The sequence below is a fragment of the Schistocerca serialis genome, chromosome 8 (genome assembly GCF_023864345.2).
Source record: "Schistocerca serialis cubense isolate TAMUIC-IGC-003099 chromosome 8, iqSchSeri2.2, whole genome shotgun sequence".
Taxonomy (NCBI): Eukaryota; Metazoa; Arthropoda; class Insecta; order Orthoptera; family Acrididae; genus Schistocerca; species Schistocerca serialis.
The window spans coordinates 623,939,091-623,959,734 of record NC_064645.1 but is presented as its reverse complement, the minus strand read 5'-3'; the positions used below and the strand labels follow the sequence as shown (position 1 = coordinate 623,959,734).

Below are 20,644 nucleotides of genomic sequence, written 5' to 3'. Positions count from 1 at the left end.
CCCTTGTGACTTCAGCTTGAGTCCTAAGATGAAACAAGCACTTCACAGCATTCGCTTCAGAGCTGTTACAGAGATTCATCAGGCAATAGACCGCTCCAACTGAGCTATCAATGCAACTGGTGCGGCTAAGGGTGTCCTATAATTTACACATTATATAAGTTGTAAATAAATAGTTGCCACTATTAAAGTTCCACCACTCGCATTGAGCGGAGATAATAATATGGACTTCCTTTCTCCTGCTACTGAAACAAGGGATTCTACTAGGTACCAAGGTACAGTGTAAATTAATATACCTGCAGGCTGACATTAGGAAGCAAAGAGGCTTGTGTGAATCACATTGTGACACCTCTCAAACTTGATTACGTTATTTTCCATTTTGGTACTGCCATTATTGAGTCACTGTTGAATTGGGTATGTTAGGAAAAGGGTGACTGCAGGTAACCATCCTTAACTCCTGGTCTATTCAAGGTTCATGGATGATTCTTCACAATCTTGTCCCTTGTCCAGGAGACTATCCTCATTCCTCCACTGCCTAAATGCCTTTTTTGTGCTAGTTTCATCTCATCTTCATTCAAATTAACCTTGCGTCTTCCTAGATATTAAGTACTACCTTTTTTGATGGCTCCATAAAGACTTCTGTCCACATCAAGTGGACCTCCCACCAACAATATCTACAAATTGATAGTTTGCATTACTTCCTCATAAAGAATTCTCTCCCTTGTAGCTTTGCCATTCATGGTCAGCACATCAGTGGTGGTGAGTAGTTCCTCATACAGTACACTAAAGGCTTTGCTAAGGCTATCATGGACAGGTAATATGCCTACTCTTCTATCCTAGCTGACAAACAGACCTCCCACACTGCATCTTCCCATATATGAACATTCCCTCTAATGAGCAGGAAAGGAGCAATCCCGCCCCTCAGTGCAGTACTGCCTGGCTGAATCACCTGAACCACTTGCCTCTCCACAGTTTTGATTTCAGTATTTTTCATTTTGCCCTGAAATAAGAAATGTTCTTTCCAAAATGCTTCCTACTGCTTCTAGAAAGGCATTCAACAGCTGACTCAACCTACAAACTATGTTGATCTGTCCTTACGACACTCATTCCTTCAGCTACTTGCCATATGCACCATATTGTAGTGAACAATCCATGTACAGAATGTGTTACAAGCACTCATCCATATTTCTTGTTCCAGTCCTGCCACTGTCATATACTTGTATTGTTCCATGAGAGTCGGGATCACATGTGCCATACCATATACCAAGTTTGCTGCCACTTTTGGTGTGATCAGCAATTAACTGTCCACCCAGATAAATGATCACCATCAACTAAGGCCAAGAAGAAGATTGATGACTCTGTGATAGAGCAAGTTGCCAATATTTTGATTCTGCAACCTCCTTAGTTTTGGTCCCTGTCCTGTGAAACCCTCCCTCTGCCCCCCCCCCCCCCCTCCCCCGTTAGTCCCTGTCCTGTGATATCCTCCCCTCCCCACTCTCCACCCCCTGCACCCAACAAAAAAAGCCCCTTTCTGTCTACACTGGGACACTAGCTTTACTTTCATTAACTGTTAATAGATAGGTAGATCACCAGCTCCCACCCTCCCCTGTTCTCTCCTGCTGTCCTTGCCCATATCTCCAGTTACTCTTTCATTGTGTGCAGCTCTCTCTCTCTCTCTCTCTCTCTCTCTCTCTCTCTCTCTCTCTCTCTCTGTTGCCAAATTCTTAAGCACTTCGCTTGCTATCCATCCTTCTTCTATGAATTCCTCCTCTGTTCCTTTACCTCTCCCTTCCCCTTTTTTGTTCATCTTACCTTCTCCAGTGAACCACAAGCTATTACTTTGATTGGGTGGCTATACTGGGAATTCGTAGCTGTATGTATGAGTATGTGTGCTTTGAAGGAGAATGAAAGTTCATTTGCTGAGCTATCATATTTGAGTTGATGTTTGGTGCCTTCAATGCTTCAACTATATTGTGAATGATTATTTTTATTGAATGAATTATTGATTAATATTTTGATAATTCTTGCTGTTTTTGTATTTTTTGATGTTTGTATTAACTGTCTAGGATCAGGTAACAATTTATTTTCCTCTTCTTTCTTTGTCGTTTCCTATTTTCCACTATTCCATCTTCTCCCTGTGTTGTTTTATCCTTTCTCTTGTATCCTTTTTATTCCTAAGTGCTTGTTTATTCCTTTCCTGAAAGGATTCTTTCTGTTGTTTGTGATTAGTTGGTGCTGTGTTTTTTTTAGATATTTTATATTCTTGTAATCCACGAGAGTGTTCACTTTTTTTTCCTGGTTTACATGAATATGTTTTTCATTAATCTGTCCTCATTCATTTGATTGAGGTGTCCAAAGAAGATTAACCTTTCTGTTTCCATTTCTTCTGATCTTTTTGTATACATTGGTAAATCTCCTTACTGCAACTCATTTTTCAACCATCTGTAATTTGTATTGCATCCATTTTTATCTAATGATCTGTCTTTCAAGTATCTAGGGCTGGTTTGACTATCTTGTGGCACAAGCAGCCACTTGGGGTGCCAAGCTAAGAGGGGCAACAGAGGTGCTCAAGTGCCAAATTTGTGTGTAGGGTGTACCATAGTAGTGAAAACAGACAGGCTTGAAAATATACAATAATAGAAACAGAAACGTTCCAGTAGATGTGGGTTTGCAAACAACCCATTCGTGAAGTAATGTCAAATGTATGGTTATGGGGCATCACTCACTTCAGTATGAATGATTGTCCTGCTTAGTATAAACCATTAAACCCACAGTTCTTAAAGAATTGAACTCGCATGTGTAAAACAGCTTCAATATTCTGATTACTTTACAAATGAGTTAATATATCAAATATTTAACGTTAAGCGTGTAAGTAGAAAAAGTTTTAATAAGCTATGAAATTATGTTTAAAGTTTGCTGGAAGCCACTAAGTGCTCTCATTACGCTAGCCAACAAAATTCTACTTTTTTTCTGTAACTGGCATGAAAACAGCTAATCTTTATGGTTTTGGGTGTGCTGATACTGAAAATGTTAATGAAAGTGCAAGATTAGCACTCATTTTGAAGTTATGATAACTTGATGTTATTGGCTATATAAGCTTGTGCATGTTTTTACCTTGGTGTTATCTCTTAGAGAAAGGTCACTGTGCCTGGCTTTTGTTGTTTTCTGCTGGTGATTCCCTGATCAGTGTCCAGCACTAACATAGATGCAATCCACTTTCCCTGTTCCCTTTCCCTTTACATGTCTGAAGTTTGCTGGTGGGAGTAGAGTGTTCTCTATGCTCATCGGTTACAGCACTGCAGTTGCCAGGAACGAAGTCCAAGTGGGAATCTAGGAAATGTAACTTTAAGGACATGTTGCACCCCAATCTGTTGTAGCAATGCAGAAGATTTGCCACAAGATCCTTATAGTTTTCAGCCTTCTTATTTCCTATAAAGTTTGTTGATACTTGAACAAAGACATCCCAAGCTAACTTTTCATCACTTGTCAGGATTGTGTTGAAATGCTCATCTTTGTACAGTTTGCATGTCTGGGGACCCACAAAAATCCACTCTTTGATTTTCACTTCACTAAGACGTGGAAATTTCTCACTTAGATAGAGAAATGCTTTCCCAGTATTGTCCAGCCTTAATGAAGTTTTTCATTAGGCCCAATTTTATATGAAGAACAGGGAGAATTATGTTCTTGGATTCGACAAGTGCTTCATGCATAACGTTGTGAGATCTTGGTTCTTGTGATTGAAATTTAGGCCAATCTTTCTTTTTATAATAAAGTGCTTTGGCGCGTCTGTCTCAGAGGTACAGGAAGCAACAGAATTTCGTGTAACTGTATTGAAGCCCAAGTAATATGCCGATGGATTTTAGTTCCCTAGAAATCTGCCATTTAGACTTGTCATAATTCAATTGCAATAACAAGTGTTTCATGTCATCATACGTTTCTTTCATGTAACATGCATGCCAATCAGAATCGATGGTAACGCTTTGCCATTATAGAGTAGCACAAGCTTGAGACTTACACTGAAGAAATCGATGAACAATCACCAATGATCACTTTTATAGTCAATGCCTATAGCTGCCATTAGTCGCTGTACATCACTCCAAAATACCAGGCTGTTCTCACTTTCGAAAAATTGAATTAATGGTATTGGCAGTTATGGAATGCAGTCACATTTACCATCTTATCAAGACAATTCCACTGTTGTAGTCTTGACACCGACAGTTCAGCTTTACGTTTTGGCATTACCAGATCTCTCACTGGGTCATTAAGTTTGCACTGTTATATTGTGAATCTCTTCACACTCATTGTTACACACAAAATCAGGATCTTTTGAAGAAGTGGACATTGAAGGTGATGCTGCAGCACTAGCTTCACTACCACCCTCGTCACTATAACACTGAAATGGGACAGGAACAGGCAGTTCATCTCAGTGAGGCACTGGTCACATGGCTGAAGGTATGTTTGGATATGCCAAGGAAGACTTTTTCTTCTTGGAAATACCATGTGTCAATGGAATTTCACATCTCACTATTCTGTGTTCATATAAAAAACTCATTGTGATCAGAATAGAAAAACTGAGAAAAGACATTGGACAGCTAACACAATTTATAAGAAATGAAAAGTCAGAAAAAAAAACGAAAAAGGTTAGGTAAAATCTCACAATAAGAAGCGATAGAGCAATTAGATGAAAAGAAGCAGAAATTACAAGCATTGGCCAAACGACTTAGAAGATACAAAAAAAGTGAAAATGGAAGGAAACAAAACCAAACATTCAACACAAACAAACCAAAAGAAATTTTACCAGACAATAGATAACACACACATTAAAATAGACAATCCACCAAACATAACAGGCATGCATGGTGGATACAAGCAGAAATAGATACATACAAGATGATACCACAAATGCCTGAAGTGATAATTTTGCAACATGAAGTCACCCAAGCAATTAATTCTACTCACAATTGGAAAGCCCCTGGAAAAGATAAAATAACAAATTTCTGGCTAAAGAAGTTCACCTCAACACATTCACATCTAACTAAATTATTTAACATATCTAGAAACAAAGATGATGTGACTTACCAAATGAAAGTGCTGGCAGGTCTACAGACACACAAACAAACACAAACATACACACAAAATTCAAGCTTTCCCAACAAACTGTTGCCTCATCAGTAAAGAGGGAAGGAGAGGGAAAGACGAAAGGATGTGGGTTTTAAGGGAGAGGGTAAGGAGTCATTCCAATCGTGGGAGCGGAAAGACTTACCTTAGGGGGAAAAAAGGAAAAAAGGACGGGTATACACTCGCGCACACACACACATATCCATCCACACATATACAGACACAAGCAGATGTATTTAAAGACCAGTTACATTGCAGACCCATACACATTCCCTGATACACTTACACATGGAATAACTTATCTGAAACCTAAAGATCAAGCAGACCCAGCAAACCCAGCTAAATATCTCCCCATAACATGCCTACTAACAATATACAAAATATTAACTTCAGTCATTACACAGAAATTAATGACACATACAACACAGAACAAAATTATAAATCAAGAACAAAAAGGCTGTTGCAAAGGAGCACGAGGATGTAAAGAGCAACTGATAATAGATGCAGAGGTGACATATCAAGCTAAAACTAAACAAAGTTGCTACACTACGCATACATTGGTTACCAAAAAGCTTTTGATAGTGTATGGCACTCATGGTTACTACAAATATTGGAAATATACAAAGTAGATCCTAAATTGATACAGTTCCTAAACATAGTAATGAAAAATTGGAAAACTACACTTAATATCCAAACAAATTCAAATAATATCACATCTTAGCGAATACAGATTAAGCGTGGAATATACCAAGGAGACTCATTAAGTCCTTTCTGGTTCTGACTTGCTCTGAACCCACTATCCAACATGCTAAATAATACAAATTATGGATACAATATTACTGGAAAATACCCACACAAAATCACACATTTGCTATACATGGATGCTCTAAAACTACTGGCAGCAACAAATCAACAACTCAACCAATTACTAAAGATAACTGAAGTATTCAGCAATGATATAAATATGGCTTTTGGAACAGACAAATGTAAGAAAAATAGCATAGTCAAGGGAAAACACACTAAACAGGAAGATTACATATTGGATAACCACAGCGACTGCATAGAAGCGATGGAAAAAACAGATGCCTATAAATATCTAGGATACAGACAAAAAATAGGAATAGATAATACAAATATTAAAGAAGAACTAAAAGAAAAATATAGACAAAGACTAACAAAAATACTGAAAACAGAATAGACAGCAAGAAACAAGACAAAAGCTATAAATACTTACGCTATACCAATATTGACCTACTCATTTGGAGTAGTGAAATGGAGTAACACAGACCTAGAAGCACTCAATACACTTACACGATCACAATGCCACAAATATAGAGTACATCACATGCATTCAGCAACTGAAAGATTCATATTAAGCAGAAAGGAAGGAGGAAGGGGATTTATCGACATAAAAAACCTACATTATGTACAGGTAGACAATTTAAGAAAATTCTTTTTAGAACGAGCAGAAACTAGCAAAATACACAAAGCAATCACTCATATAAATACATCGGCTACACCACTGCAATTTCATAACCACTTCTACAACCCTTTAGATCACATAACATCAACAGATACGAAGAAAGTAAATTGGAAAAAGAAAACACTACATGGTAAGCACCCGTATCATCTAACACAGCCACACATCGATCAAGACGCATCCAACACATGGCTAAGAAAAGGCAAAATATACAGTGAGATGGAAGGATTCATGATTGCAATATAGGATCAAACAATAAACACCAGATACTACAGCAAGCATATTATTAAAGATCCCAATACCACAACAGATAAATGCAGACTTTGCAAACAACAAATAGAAACAGTAGATCACATCACAAGCGGGTGTACAATACTAGCAGATACAGAATACCCCAGAAGACATGACAATGTAGCAAAAATAATACATCAACAGCTTGCCTTACAACATAAACTTATAAAACAACACGTTCCCACATACAAGTATGCACCACAAAATGTACTGGAGAATGATGAATACAAATTATATTGGAACAGAGCCATTATAACAGATAAAACAACACCACATAACAAACCTGACATCATACTCACCAATAAAAAGAAGAAATTAACACAACTAATCGAAATATCCATACCCAATACAACAAATATACAAAAGAAAACAGGAGAAAAAACTGAAAAACACATCCAACTGGCTGAGGAAGTCAAGGACATGTGGCATCAGGATAAAGTTGACATTATACCAATTATACTATCAACTACAGGAGTCATACCACACAATATCCACCAGTACATCAATGCAATGCAGCTACATCCAAACTTATATATACAACTACAGAAATCCGTAATTATTGATACATGTTCAATTACCCGAAAGTTCCTAAATGCAATATAACATATACCATGTAAAGGCCAAATGTCTGCTTGTGTCTGTGTATGTGTGGATGGATATGTGTGTGTGTGCGAGTGTATACCTGTCCTTTTTTCCCCCTAAGGTAAGTCTTTCCGCTCCCGGGATTGGAATGACTCCTTACCCTCTCCCTTAAAACCCATATCCTTTTGTCTTTCCTTCTCCTTCCCTCTTTCCTGACGAGGCAACCATTGGTTGCGAAAGCTAGAATTTTGTGTGTATGTTTGTGTTTGTTTGTGTGTCTATCGACCTGCCAGCGCTTTTGTTTGGTAAGTTTCATCATCTTTCTTTTTAGATATATATATATATATATATATATATATATATATATATATATATATATATATATATATATATATATATATAAAATAGAGGGAAAGATTCCACGTAGGAAATATATATCTAAAAACAAAGATGATGTGACTTACCAAATGAAAGTGCTGGTAGGTCGACAGACACACAAGGAAACACAAACATACACACAAAATTCAAGCTTTCGCAACAAACTGTTGCCTCATCAGGAAAGAGGGAAGGAGAGGGAAAGACGAAAGGATGTGGATTTTAAGGGAGAGGGTAAGGAGTCATTCCAATCCCGGGAGCGGAAAGACTTACCTTAGGGGGAAAAGAGGACGGGTACACACTCGCACACACACACATATCCATCCACACATATACAGACACAAGCAGACATGCCCTTATTTCTATGTCTGCCTCATTCTCCTTGCCCTGTTCTCCTTGTCTTCTTTTCTGTGTCTTATTCTCCGCTTTGGCGTTTGAGATTCTTTCTTCTACCCCTCTATCCTTCTCTCTCTTTCCTCTCTTCTTTCCTCCCTGTGCTTGTCTGAAGGCTGACCCACGCGTTCGCAGGTGTAGCCGGTGATGAGGTAATGCGTAATTTCCTGCCCTGGGTAGACAAGTAAGGCACGCACGTACTCTCTGGTAAAGGCCAGGCCCAGGGAGGGGTGATTGCCTGAGCTGTTACCTTCCGAACGTGCCGATTGGTCCCTCCGTCCGTTTCTTGGTGTGGACAATCACCTAAGGCGGGAGTGCCCTCTGAGGGGGGGCCCCCACAAGGAAGGAGCACGCCATTGGAGATGCTGGCAATCATGGGGGATTCATCTGCAATGGATTTCTCTTCTTCTTCTTCTTCTTCTTCTTCCCTGTCTTCTGCCCAAAAAAGAACGCTAGGTGCAACTCCTGTTCTGAAAATTCTGCCACCAGCACCGAAGTTTCTTGTTGTCACAAGGTCTGATGGTCATGATTTTCCAACAGTCAACAACCATTTCGTCATTCAGAAGGGTGTAGATGCGATTCCAGGGCCAGTGAAATCTTGTACTCGGTTGCGCAACGGTACCTTGCTGTTGGAGACAGAGCGCGACTTCCAGGCACAAAATTTACTTTGAGCCACTCTCTTACACACATTCCTTGTATGGATGGAGGCCCACCGTAACCTGAATTCGTCGTGGGGTGTGGTGTATACTAGGTCACTCGACGGACTAACTGATCAGGAGATTCTGTCTTTCCTCTCTGATCAGGGAGTGACGGCCATCCATTGGGTCATGATAAGGGTCGACAAGGACCTCATACCGACCCGAACCATATTCCTGGCATTCGACAATGTGCAGTTGCCTTCACGAATTAAAGTGGGTTATGAGATCATTTCTGTTCGGCTGTATGTACCCAGCCCTACAAGGTGTTACCAATGTCAGTGGTTTAACCATACACAGCAGTCTTGTTCAAGTGTGGCTAAATGTGTTACCTGTGGCAGGGACGCCCATGAGGGTGACTGTCCACCTTCGTCCCCTCATTGCGTCAACTCCATGGGTGACCATGCTGCCTCCTCTCATGACTGCCCCGTCTACAAAGATGAGAAAAGTATACAAGAAATTCGAGTGAAAGAGAAGGTATTGACCTCGGCTGCTTGCAAGTTATTCAATAGCAGAAAGCCCACTGTGCTTCCGGCAGGGAAATACAGTACCGTTTCGCCTCTCCTCGGCCTACCAGGGAGGTAGCTACACAGACATGTGATCTAACATTTAGCGATTCGGTCGTCAGATCGGCCAGTGCTAAGATTGCCCGATCAACGTGTCCTCTTGCTCCCACCAATCCTAAGGCTCAAACATCATCATCTGCTACTGCTAAGACGAGGACCTCTAAATCAGATGCTCGGACCTTCAAAAAAGAACCGACATGCGAAGATTTCTTGCATACCCAAACTTCACAGCCATCAACTGTTCTTTTGACAAAACGTAATTCTTCAAAGAAGGCTCATAGCAAAAAGAGTTCTCCATCTCCGCCGAGGCGCGTTTCTTCTCCTGTGCCACCCAGCGGTTGCTGTCCCCGGCCATCTTCAGTTTCGCCAGGCCTCACCACTGGTAGCCAATCATCTGGCCTTTCACCGGCGGAAGAAGCTGCCCCTCCTGACCAGCTCAGGAAGGTGGCAGATGCAACTGTTGAGTTGATGGACCATGACTCACCACCTATCGATTGCAGCAGCAGTGCTCCCTCGAAGCCAGGCCCTCAGCGGCCATCGAGGTGACCCTTTTTTGTTTCTTTTTTCTTTTTCTTTTCATTTTCATAATGGCACTTCTCCAATGGAATATTCGCAGCATTTGATCCAACCGAGAGGAACTCAAATTGCTCCTTCGAATGCACTACCCGCTTGTCGTAGGTCTCCAAGAAACGAAGTTACGCCCATGCGATTGTATTGACCTGGCACACTATACCTCCGTGCATTTTGACCTACCCCATGTGGCAGGTATTCCGGCTCATGGAGGGGATCATGTTGCTGGTTCGGAATGATGTCTGCTATGATCAAATCACATTGCACACAGATCTGCAGGCAGTTGCCGTCCGAATTACTCTCCCCACTTTCATATTTTCCATTTGTACTGTTTACACTCCATCATCGTCTGCCTTTACTAGGGCAGACATGATACAACTGATTGCTCAGCTTCCTACACCATTTTTGTTTATTGGAGGCTTTAATGTCCACCATCCCTTTTGGGGCTCTCCAGCATCCTGCCCGAGAGGCTTCCTCTTGACAGACCTTTTCAACCACCTCAATCTCGTCTGCTTAAATATCGGTGCACCTACCTTACTGTTAGGCGCAATGCATACCTATTCCCACTTGGACCTCTCATTATCCACTATCCAACTTGCACGTTGGTTCGAGTGGTATGCTCTGTCTGACACATACTCGAACGACCATTTCCCGTGCGTAATCCATCTCCTGCATCGCACCCCTTCTCCATGTTCCACTAGCTGAAACATCTCCAAAGCCGACTGGGGGCTTTTCACCTCCCTGGCGACCTTCCATGATCACGACTTCTCCAGCTGCAATAGTCAGGTCGCATACCTCACGGACATTATTCTCACTGCTGCTGAATATTCCATCCCTCTTACTTCCTCTTCTCCCCGTTGAGTCCCAGTCCCCTGGTGGACCATGGCATGCAGTGATGCTAGTCCTACTCGGCGACGTGCTTTTATGCACCTTCCAACGTCACCCTACGATGGCGAACTGTATCAGTTACAAATGACTCCGTGCACAATGTCGTAGTGTTATCAATGAAAGCAAAAAGGCTTGTTGGGTGGCTTTCACCAGCTCATTCAACAGTTTTACTCCTCCTCTGGTTGTCTGGGGTGGCCTGCGCTGGCTATCTGGCACCAAGGTCCACTCCCCAATTTCTGGCCTGTCTGTAGCGAAAGAAGTCCTTGTGGATCCTGAGGATGTCTCAAATGCCTTCGGCCACTTTTTCGTGGAGATTTCGACTCTGCCCATTACCACACTGCCTTCCTCCCCCGAAAACAAGTGGGGGAGGCACGGCCACCTTCTTTCCAGGCTTTGAATCGTGAAAGTTACAATGCCACCTTCACCATGCAAGAACTCGAAAGTGCACTCGCCTGGTCCCGATGGTATCCATATTCAGATGCTGAAGAACCTTTCTCATGCAGGTAAAGGCTTTCTTCTTCGTGCCTATAATTGCATCTGGACTGAAGGTCATGTTCCCACATGCTGGCGTGAAGCAATTGTTGTTCCCATACCCAAACCAGGAAAGGACAAACACCTTCCTTCCAGTTATCACCCCATCTCCCTTACCAGCTGCGTCTGCAAGGTGATGGAGCGCATGGTCAATTCTCGATTGGTTTGGCTCCTTGAATCTCTACGCCTCCTTACCAAAGTCCAATGTGGCTTTCGTAGGCGCCGATCTGCTGTTGACCAACTAGTTACCTTGTCGACCTTCATTATGGACAACTTTTTGCGTAAGTGCCAGACGGTGGCTGTGTTCTTCGATTTGGAGAAGGCTTACGACACCTGTTGGAGGGCAGGCATTCTCCGCACCATGCACATTTGGGGCCTTCGCGGCCGCCTCCCTCTTTTTATTAATGCATTTTTAATGGATCGAATGTTCAGGGTACGTGTGGGTCCTGTTTTGTCAGATGCCTTTCGCCAGGAGAATGGGGTGCTCCAGGGCTTTGTTTTGAGTGTGGCCCTTTTTGCCATAGCTATCAATCCAATAATGGATTGCCTTCCAGCTGTCGTTTCAGGCTCCCTTTTCATTGACGACTTTACGATCTACTGCAGCGCTCAGAGAACATGTCTCCTGCACCGCTGTCTTCAACGTTGTCTAGACCTTCTATATTTCTGGAGTGTCGCTAATGGTTTCCATTTTTCTGGTGAGAAAACGGTCTGTATGAACTTCTGGTGTTACAAAAAGTTTCTTCCACCATCCTTACATCTCGCTCCTGTTGCTCTCCTATTCGTGGAGACAACAAAATTTTTAGGTCTTACATTTGACAGGAAACTTTGCTGGTCTCCACATGTGTCTTACTTGGCTGCTCGTTGTACCCGTTCCCTAAATGACCTCCGTGTTCTCCGCGGTACGTCATGGGGAGCAGATCAAATGGTCCTGCTTTACTTATATCGGTCAATTGTCCGATCAAAGCTGGATTATGGGAGCTTTGTCTACTCTTCTGCCCGGCCGCCCATCTTACACCGTCTAAACTCTACCGAACATCGGGGGTTACGTCTGGCGACTGGAGCATTCTACACCAGCCCTGTTGAGAGTCTGTATGCCGAAGCTGCTGAATTATCGCTAAACTACCGGCGAGATATGTTGCTTTGTCGGTATGCCTGCCGACTGATGTCAATGCCCGAACACCCGTCATATTTCTCCTCCTTTAACGACTCTCTCGACCGCCAATATGGGCTGTATGTCTCTGCCCTGTTACCTCCTGGAGTTCGCTTTCGTTGCCTGCTTCAGGAACTTGATTTTACCCTCCCTACGACTTTTGTAGTGGGTGAGAGCCCGACGCCACCTTGGCTCCAGGCTCAGGTTCGCGTTCACCTCGAACTCATTTCGTTTCCAAAGGAGAGGGCCACGGATTCAGTATACCGCTCGGGGTTTGTCGAACTTCGTTCGAGGCTCGCTAATAACGTCTTTATTTACACAGATGGCTCCAAGACTACTGCTGGCGTCGGATGTGCCTTTGTCGTTGGAGATGATACCTTTCAATACCGGCTCCTTGACCAGTGTTCAAGCTTTACAGCTGAGCTTTTTGCTGTCTATCAGGCTGTTCAGTATATCCGCCGCCATCATCATTCTTCCTATGCCATCTACTCTGATTCTTTGAGTGCCATTCAGAGTCTCCGTGCCCCATATTCGGACCACCCTCTCGTGCAACAAATTCAACGGTGCCTTCAGTCGCTAGCTGATACCGGCACTCATGTCCCTTTTTTGTGAATTCTTGGCCATGTTGGTGTGCCTGGGAACGAAGCTGCTGATGCTGCGGCCAAGGCTGCTGTCGTCCTGCCTCAGACAGCTTCCTTTTGTGTCCCATCAACTGGTGTTAGTGGGGTTCTTTGTTGGCGCGTTGCATCATTGTGGCATGAGGCTTCCTGGCGAGAGGAGGTCATTTTGGCCAGGTTGCAGATTGGATATTGCCAATTTAGCCACCACTACCTGTTGTCCGGTGACCCCGCACCGCAGTGCCCCTGTGTTCATCCATTGGCGGTGCACCATGTTTTATTGTCCTGTCCCCATTTTATTCACTCTCGTGTTGTCCTATGTCTGCCGTATACCTTACCGTAACTTTTAGCTGATGACGCTCGAGCAGCTGCTCATGTCCTTCATTTTATTACACTGACGGACTTGTCCAAAAAGATCTAACTCTTTTATTTTGTTTCTATGCATCTTTGTAAGTACTTTCTGACGTTGCCCGTTTTCAGATGCATCAGGCTGAAATTTTTGAGTAATATTTCTTTCAATAATGATAGCTTAAAATCTTGTCTTCACACCACTGACTACAGGGGTACTCCTGTGAGATATGGTATCTCCTACCTTCTCCCCTTCTTCACAGAGATTCTTCTACCAGCTTTGTTAATTTCACTTTTCATCTCCTATTGAGAAGTGGACCATGAATGATAAAACCCCACCTGCCAACAATATCAACAAGGATCTTTTTTTTTTTCATGTTTGGGTTGTACAAACTCCCCCTTCCCAAAAGCAATGTTTCTGAACTCATGAAATAGTGAATTGCTCTTCAACAGGTATATAGTGCTTACAGTCTACCTGCTCGTTACAGACTCTATTCTTTCTACTTCATTTCCTTCATTACCTTCTGCAGCCACCAATCCCTCTCTGTCAGTATGTTCCTTTCAAAGTTGTTCTTTTGCCCTCCCTCTCTTTCGCTCTTTGTTTTTCTCATCTTATTTCCACCTGTAGTTTTTTTTTTTTTCATCTCCTCTCTGTGATTTGAGTATACCTTTCATTTTTTGATGTGTCAACTACTATCAGCTCAGGATGAACAGTATACTGAAATTAGGATTCCAGCTGTTGCTGCAGCTTCGTTTGTATCAAGCTATATCCATTACCTTCCTCTGGTACCTGCATAAACGTCACCCTTCACATTTCCTGATTTTGCATCTTTCCCCTTCTCCGTGAAGAAACTTTTGAAAATTCGATAAGTGAGAGATTGAACCATGCTTTTAAATTTATGTCTCAAGTGACTCTACTTCGGCTGTTCTCATGTTGAGTAGAAACTTCTTTTTTGCATTTGATGTTGTTAAAAATAATTGTTTTACTTTACTTTTGAATGAATGTTTCAATTGAACCTTGATTATATGCTTTATAGTTTGAAGAAATAAGATGTCTTGTATTTTGGCAGGATGATTGCTGTAAGATGTGAGCCACAGACAGGAGTTCAGGTTTCTATTGCACAATCACCAAGGAAAGACTTCTTCCCTGGTCAGTTGGTGAAAGAGCGGAAGTGGGAGAACTTGGGAGGTAGCTTCAAAGAAGTACGATGGGACAAGATGGAAGGAAAGAACTTCCTTAACAAAATGGAGCTCCTCATGGCCAGTCTTACAAGTTCCTAGGTCCTACCAATGTGTTTTACTGACATTTCTGTTATGCATCCTGATCCTGCTGAACACAAACATTTGTACTTCTTTTGATGTTCAGCTTTCGATCTGTGAGGATTCAGTGAAACAAAAGAAAGGACTCTTCTTGAAATGACTTTTTATGGATTAATTTTTAACTCAGTCTTCTTTTGTAAAAATAGGAGACTTTAAGAGTGTGTGAAATGAGAGATTGCAATTGATTTTAATCGGCGTCAGAAATGCAAGGTATCACTAAGTTATTGTACACAAGACATTCCATACTCTGCGCAGTTTTTGGGAATTGTATAAGATGTTTCTACTAATGCTGTCTCCTTGTCAAAACTATTATTGACGTTTTTGGAGTTTCTGAGTTCCTTTTCAGATATACACATATTTGTTCAGTGTTCATTTGCATATTTTGGCATAAAATGACTTTGTAGGAGTGAATTTCTTATGGTTATTAAGTAAAGAGTAATCAGTGTAGTAGTCTTCTCTTGCAATTTATCACAATTTGAAACCTGATGTGTAGAGCGTAAAATGATGAAAAACCTTTTCAATGGAGAACAAGAGGTTAGCTTTGCTGTCCTATTTTTGTGTATTCAAACATTTAAGGTTTGTGTTGATTAATTGAGTATTGGTAACAGCAATGCAATTCAAGGTATACAGAATGCTTACTATTTGTGATATTACTGAGAAATTAGGTGCAGTATGAAATTGTGATAAATCAACACTGAAGTTGTGAGAATTAAACATGATTAGCACTGCGTGTCAGAAACAGAGGGGACAAATGAGCAGAAAAAAACTTTTCAGGTGATGTTTGTGGCGTCATTATGCCATTGCTTTAAAATTTGGTTGACTAAACCACTGTTATTTCCAATCATTGCTCTTGGAAGTCATTGCAAGCAGTATTTAAAAGATCTTAAGTGATTGGAACCATTTCTTTCTTTCATGTTTCTGGCTGCTTACAGTATTCAGACCCTCACTTAACAGGACACAGGTGAAGATAAGACTGATATAGACGAATTGCGGTTTAAAAATAAAGAACCGTATCACCTGAGCTGTGGTCTATCATCCAATAATTTACAAGAAATTGTGAAATTATGTTGACCAATAGTCTCACTGCACAAGAGCTACAAGATGGAGACGTTGATGGTAACACATTTTGTCATCACAACTAGATACTGATGATCAGTATTGCTACTGGATATGACAAATGAAAGGGGGCAGAAGCAGATTTTTGTACTGCACTGTGGTATTTGTTTTGAACAGCTAAATATATTTTTTTTTGTATTGCTGCAGTATAACCCAAATAATGAGCATTGAATGCAATTGCTGTTCAGTGCTTACCTATTTTGTGAGGTGACACAGTTCACACAAAAAAGTTTTTTGTTTCATGCAATGTGATTGTTCATTTGTATATACTAAAGATATTTAGGCATTTGAGTTGTAAACAGTAACATCATATTTTCTCGATTGAATTTTCCTTTGTTAAATTGTGTACTGAACATATGAAATTGTTTTCATTTTATTCTGTAAAAGCTATAATAAGATGTCCATTTATCTTACATTTGTGGATAATTTATGAAAAGTACAATTGCATTTGAATTGATTGTCTGAGTGATATGCCAATGAAAATTGTGGCACAGATATGTAACATTTTAACATAGAGAGAAACTGAGTTTAAATGACATGGAGCAGGGAATATGTATAGTAAAAATAAGCTGGGTTGGATGAAAAAAAATGAGAATTTAGACTGTACTGTTCATCATGTATTATTCACATAGCTTAAACTGTTGTTATTGGTCACTTATTGCTATTTGTGCTGTTTAAGGTGATCTAATTGTAGAGAGATGGTAAATGTCTAACACACAATGCAAATTTGATGTAATCTAGAACTGTGCATTATTTACCAAACTATTAATTGCAAAAGAATTTTGTTTAACATGATGAACCATCAGTTTGCATTTTTTGCTGCTCTTTTTTTTTTTTTAGTTCAATATTATAGAAAGTATGTAAACTTTTGCATGATTTGAGAGAGATAAATCACATGCCGTGCACATGGTATCAAAGTGTGTGAGTGAATAAGGATGTTTACACTTTCATTTTATGTCCAGACTTGTTTTTGGAAAACTAGGCATAGTTCATCAAAAATAATTGGAGAACTGTTTTATCTCAGAGGATGCAATTTAGTAAAATGATAAATCCATCATTTATCACCATTCAAAAAAGACACAGTTATACAAATCAGATGACATGTATTTTCATTTATATTGCATGTAATGTAGAATCTTACATATTTGCAATTTTGGCATATCATGGAAAGTACAATAGACAGTTTGATATTAATTTGTAGCATTACTGTGAGAGAATTACTATAGATAAAATATGATGGTGTGAATATTGAGTTGTAAGACAGTTTTATGTCACATTATATACCTTGCTTGTAGTCCTCTTATTTTGTACTCTTCCAATGTACACATGAAAGTATGCTGTGGTCTCACACATTTCTTGAGATTTTGGTGTCTGTTTGTATCCCTTATTTAGCTTACATCGTGTCATGTCCGGTACATAAATAATTATAATTGTGGCTGAGATCATGTACTCAGTGTTAGTTGGTTTTTATTTGCTCATCTGCTTTTGTGGTCCTTGGTTGCTGTGTTGAACAAAATTCATTTCAATTTTTTGATCAAAATTAAAATTTATTAGACCAATTGCTGCAGCAAGTCACAAATGTCATAGTATGATAGTGTCTATTGCAGGCTGTAATTAATGCTTTTATCTTGTAACAGTGACATTGTCTCAGCATACATGTCATTTGGGTGCAAACAGCAAATAATTATGAGTGTTTCACATGTCTCACAAGATTTAGATACTGTTCATAGTAACAACAGCAAGAAATGCTATGTTCTCAGCAAAGTTACCTCTGTCATTTATCCATTCGTCTCTCTCTCTCTCTCTCTCTCTCTCTCTCTCTCTCTCTCTCTGTGTGTGTGTGTGTGTGTGTGTGTGTGTGTGTGTGTGTGTGCGTGCGTGCGTGCGTGTGCGTGTTCTTGGTGCCATGATTGTATATTTCATGGCATATTTTTCTACCTCATTTGTGCAAGAATTCATTTGGAGAATTTATTCATTAATTTATGTTTCAGTCTTGTCTGTTAATGTAAAGTACTTTGCTTACCATTCATTAGAACCCAAGAATTGTCAGTAGCAGTACAACAGCCGATACTTCAAAGGTGAGCTGCAGTTGGCAAAAAGGGAGGTGAGATTCTGTGTGTATGAAAAGTGAATGAAACATACAGAAGGAAATGGACTGAGTAATAGTGATACTAAGATGAACAAATGAACTATGCATTTTCTTTAGAGCTTCTGAATTAGTCCATGTCATGCTCCAAAAGTGTCAAAGAAAAACAAAATAATTCACTTATGTATTGCTTGTAGTTGTCAGCGACAGAGTGCTGGACTACAGTGTGAGATATTTAGGCCTACCATGATATTGTCTTCTTGTTATTTTTTATGTCCGACTGTACTTAGATAAGTGATGACTGAATTTTTGAACCATTGTTCTGTGTATCTGTATGTATTTAGAAGTGTATTTGTAAATAAGAGAGTGTGATGTATCTAATGTTTTTTGTGCACAATGAGTGTATGAATCTGTGTACAGTACATAAATATTTACTTTACTTCTAAAAATGTATATTTTTGTTCCTTCAATTACCATAAGCCTATAACAAATGATGTTGATTTTTCTAAGTGATGACATAATGGCTCTAAACAAAGAAGTAATTAATTTGAACCTATTTTGTGGAAACATAGTTTAGTCAATAAGTTTGTAGTATAATATATATATCATGATTTCAAGATATAATGCAATATCATTCACTACATTGCAACAGTTATGCAGTATATTATAAAGCAAGCACACAAGACACCTGGACATCATTTGGATTTTAAGACAACCATTGTTCTTGCAGCTTTTTGTGAAGAGAAGGCTGTGTTTAAGCATCTGGTTTTACCTCTACCTCCTCTAATATACCTCATCAGCAGCACAACCCCAATATTACTTTGAGCCATTACCGAATACAGGTTGTTTCATGTACACCAGCTCTGTCTCTGGCACTGTATGGGAACCTATATCCCTGTGGGTAGTAGATCATCTCATGACACTTGGCCCAGTGTTCAGTCAGTGTGGCAGATGGCACATTGGTAAAGTATGTGTGAGTCTATTGTTTACTGTACAATCAAATGTATGAAGATTTTTACAATGGAGTCCTTGCCTAAAAAGGCAGAATACTAAACAGGCATGGAATCGGACCACTCTTCGGAACAGCCAAAAAAATTAAAGAAACATTGTGACCAGTCGAGGGTAATCTCGTCTGGGAATTTATACCATCCCTTGCAAGTGAGTCAAAAGTTATGTGGCCCTGTCTATACAGACTGTTGCCAGTTGCTGCAAAGAGAGTCGGTGTCATTATAAATACAGGTATCTGGATAAACCACCTCTGGCAGAGCACAGTCTGTTAAATAAGCACAAGATTTTGTTTGAACAAATAAGATTACTGTCTCACGTGTTGACTTAATTGGGAAATTACACTTTGTGAGAACTACTTCAATAGGGACACTGCCTATGAACTTAAGATGAGTCATGTAAGTTATACATTATCAGTTTTCCAAGGGTCTGCATTAGCAGATATGGCTTGATGTCTGCAGAGTGCCTGATCCATGTCCGTAACTCTTCTCTCCCTTTCCGTTTCTGTGCTGTACTTCTGATTGTTCCATTTTCTGGTGATGTAGTTGTAAACCATGGTACAGCACGGAAAAAGTAAAACATAGATTGCTGTTGCAGTAATATCTTATGGTTTGGATTTTTTTATCTTAACATGCAACTCTGGCTCAAAGCAGTGTAGCAAGGTGCTGAAATACTACGGGTGCAAGATGCGACATTGGCCGTAACATTGTTGTTATATAGCTCCTGGTCCCTTGAGGTACAGTGGGCATGATATCAGAAAATCCACTTAACAAAGCAGTGTATGGAATAATGGGAGAATGTGTCAGGTATCAGGGGATTATGATGAAGAGAGATTTGTGGAGTACAGGGTGATTCAAAAAGAATACCACAACTTTAAAAATGTGTATTTAATTAAAGAAACATAATATAACCTTCTGTTATACATCATTACAAAGAGTATTTAAAAAGGTTTTTTTTCACTCAAAAACAAGTTCAGAGATGTTCAATATGGCCCCCTCCAGACACTCGAGCAATATCAACCCGATACTCCAACTCGTTCCACACTCTCTGTAGCATGTCAGGCTTAACAGTTTGGATAGCTGCTGTTATTTCTCGTTTCAAATCATCAATGGTGGCTGGGAGAGGTGGCCGAAACACCATATCCTTAATATACCCCCATAAGAAAAAATCGCAGGGGGTTAAGATCAGGGCTTCTTGGAGGCCAGTGATGAAGTGCTCTGTCACGGGCTGCCTGGCGGCCGATCCATCGCCTCGGGTAGTTGACGTTCAGGTTTCATAACTAACCTTTTTCGTAGGACTCTCCATACAGTTGATTGTGGAATTTGCAGCTCTCTGCTAGCTCTGCGAGTCGATTTTCCTGGGCTGCGAACAAATGCTTGCTGGATGTGTGCTACATTTTCATCACTCGTTCTCGGCCGTCCAGAACTTTTCCCTTTGCACAAACACCCATTCTCTGTAAACTGTTTATACCAACGTTTAATACACCACCTATCAGGAGGTTTAACACCATACTTCG

The 20,644-nt window shown here is 40.4% G+C and overlaps 1 protein-coding gene across 1 annotated transcript in view; it reads left to right on the top strand.

Annotated features, from left to right (window-relative positions):
* Positions 1-18,520, top strand: part of LOC126416475 (mediator of RNA polymerase II transcription subunit 17) — a 113,554-nt gene extending 95,034 nt beyond the window's left edge. The window contains exon 10 of the mRNA XM_050084210.1: positions 14,672-18,520. Within this exon, the coding sequence (XP_049940167.1) occupies positions 14,672-14,882 (211 nt within the window). The 3' untranslated portion in view covers positions 14,883-18,520. The remainder of the gene's footprint in view (positions 1-14,671) is intronic.
* The last annotated feature ends 2,124 nt before the right edge of the window (positions 18,521-20,644 follow it).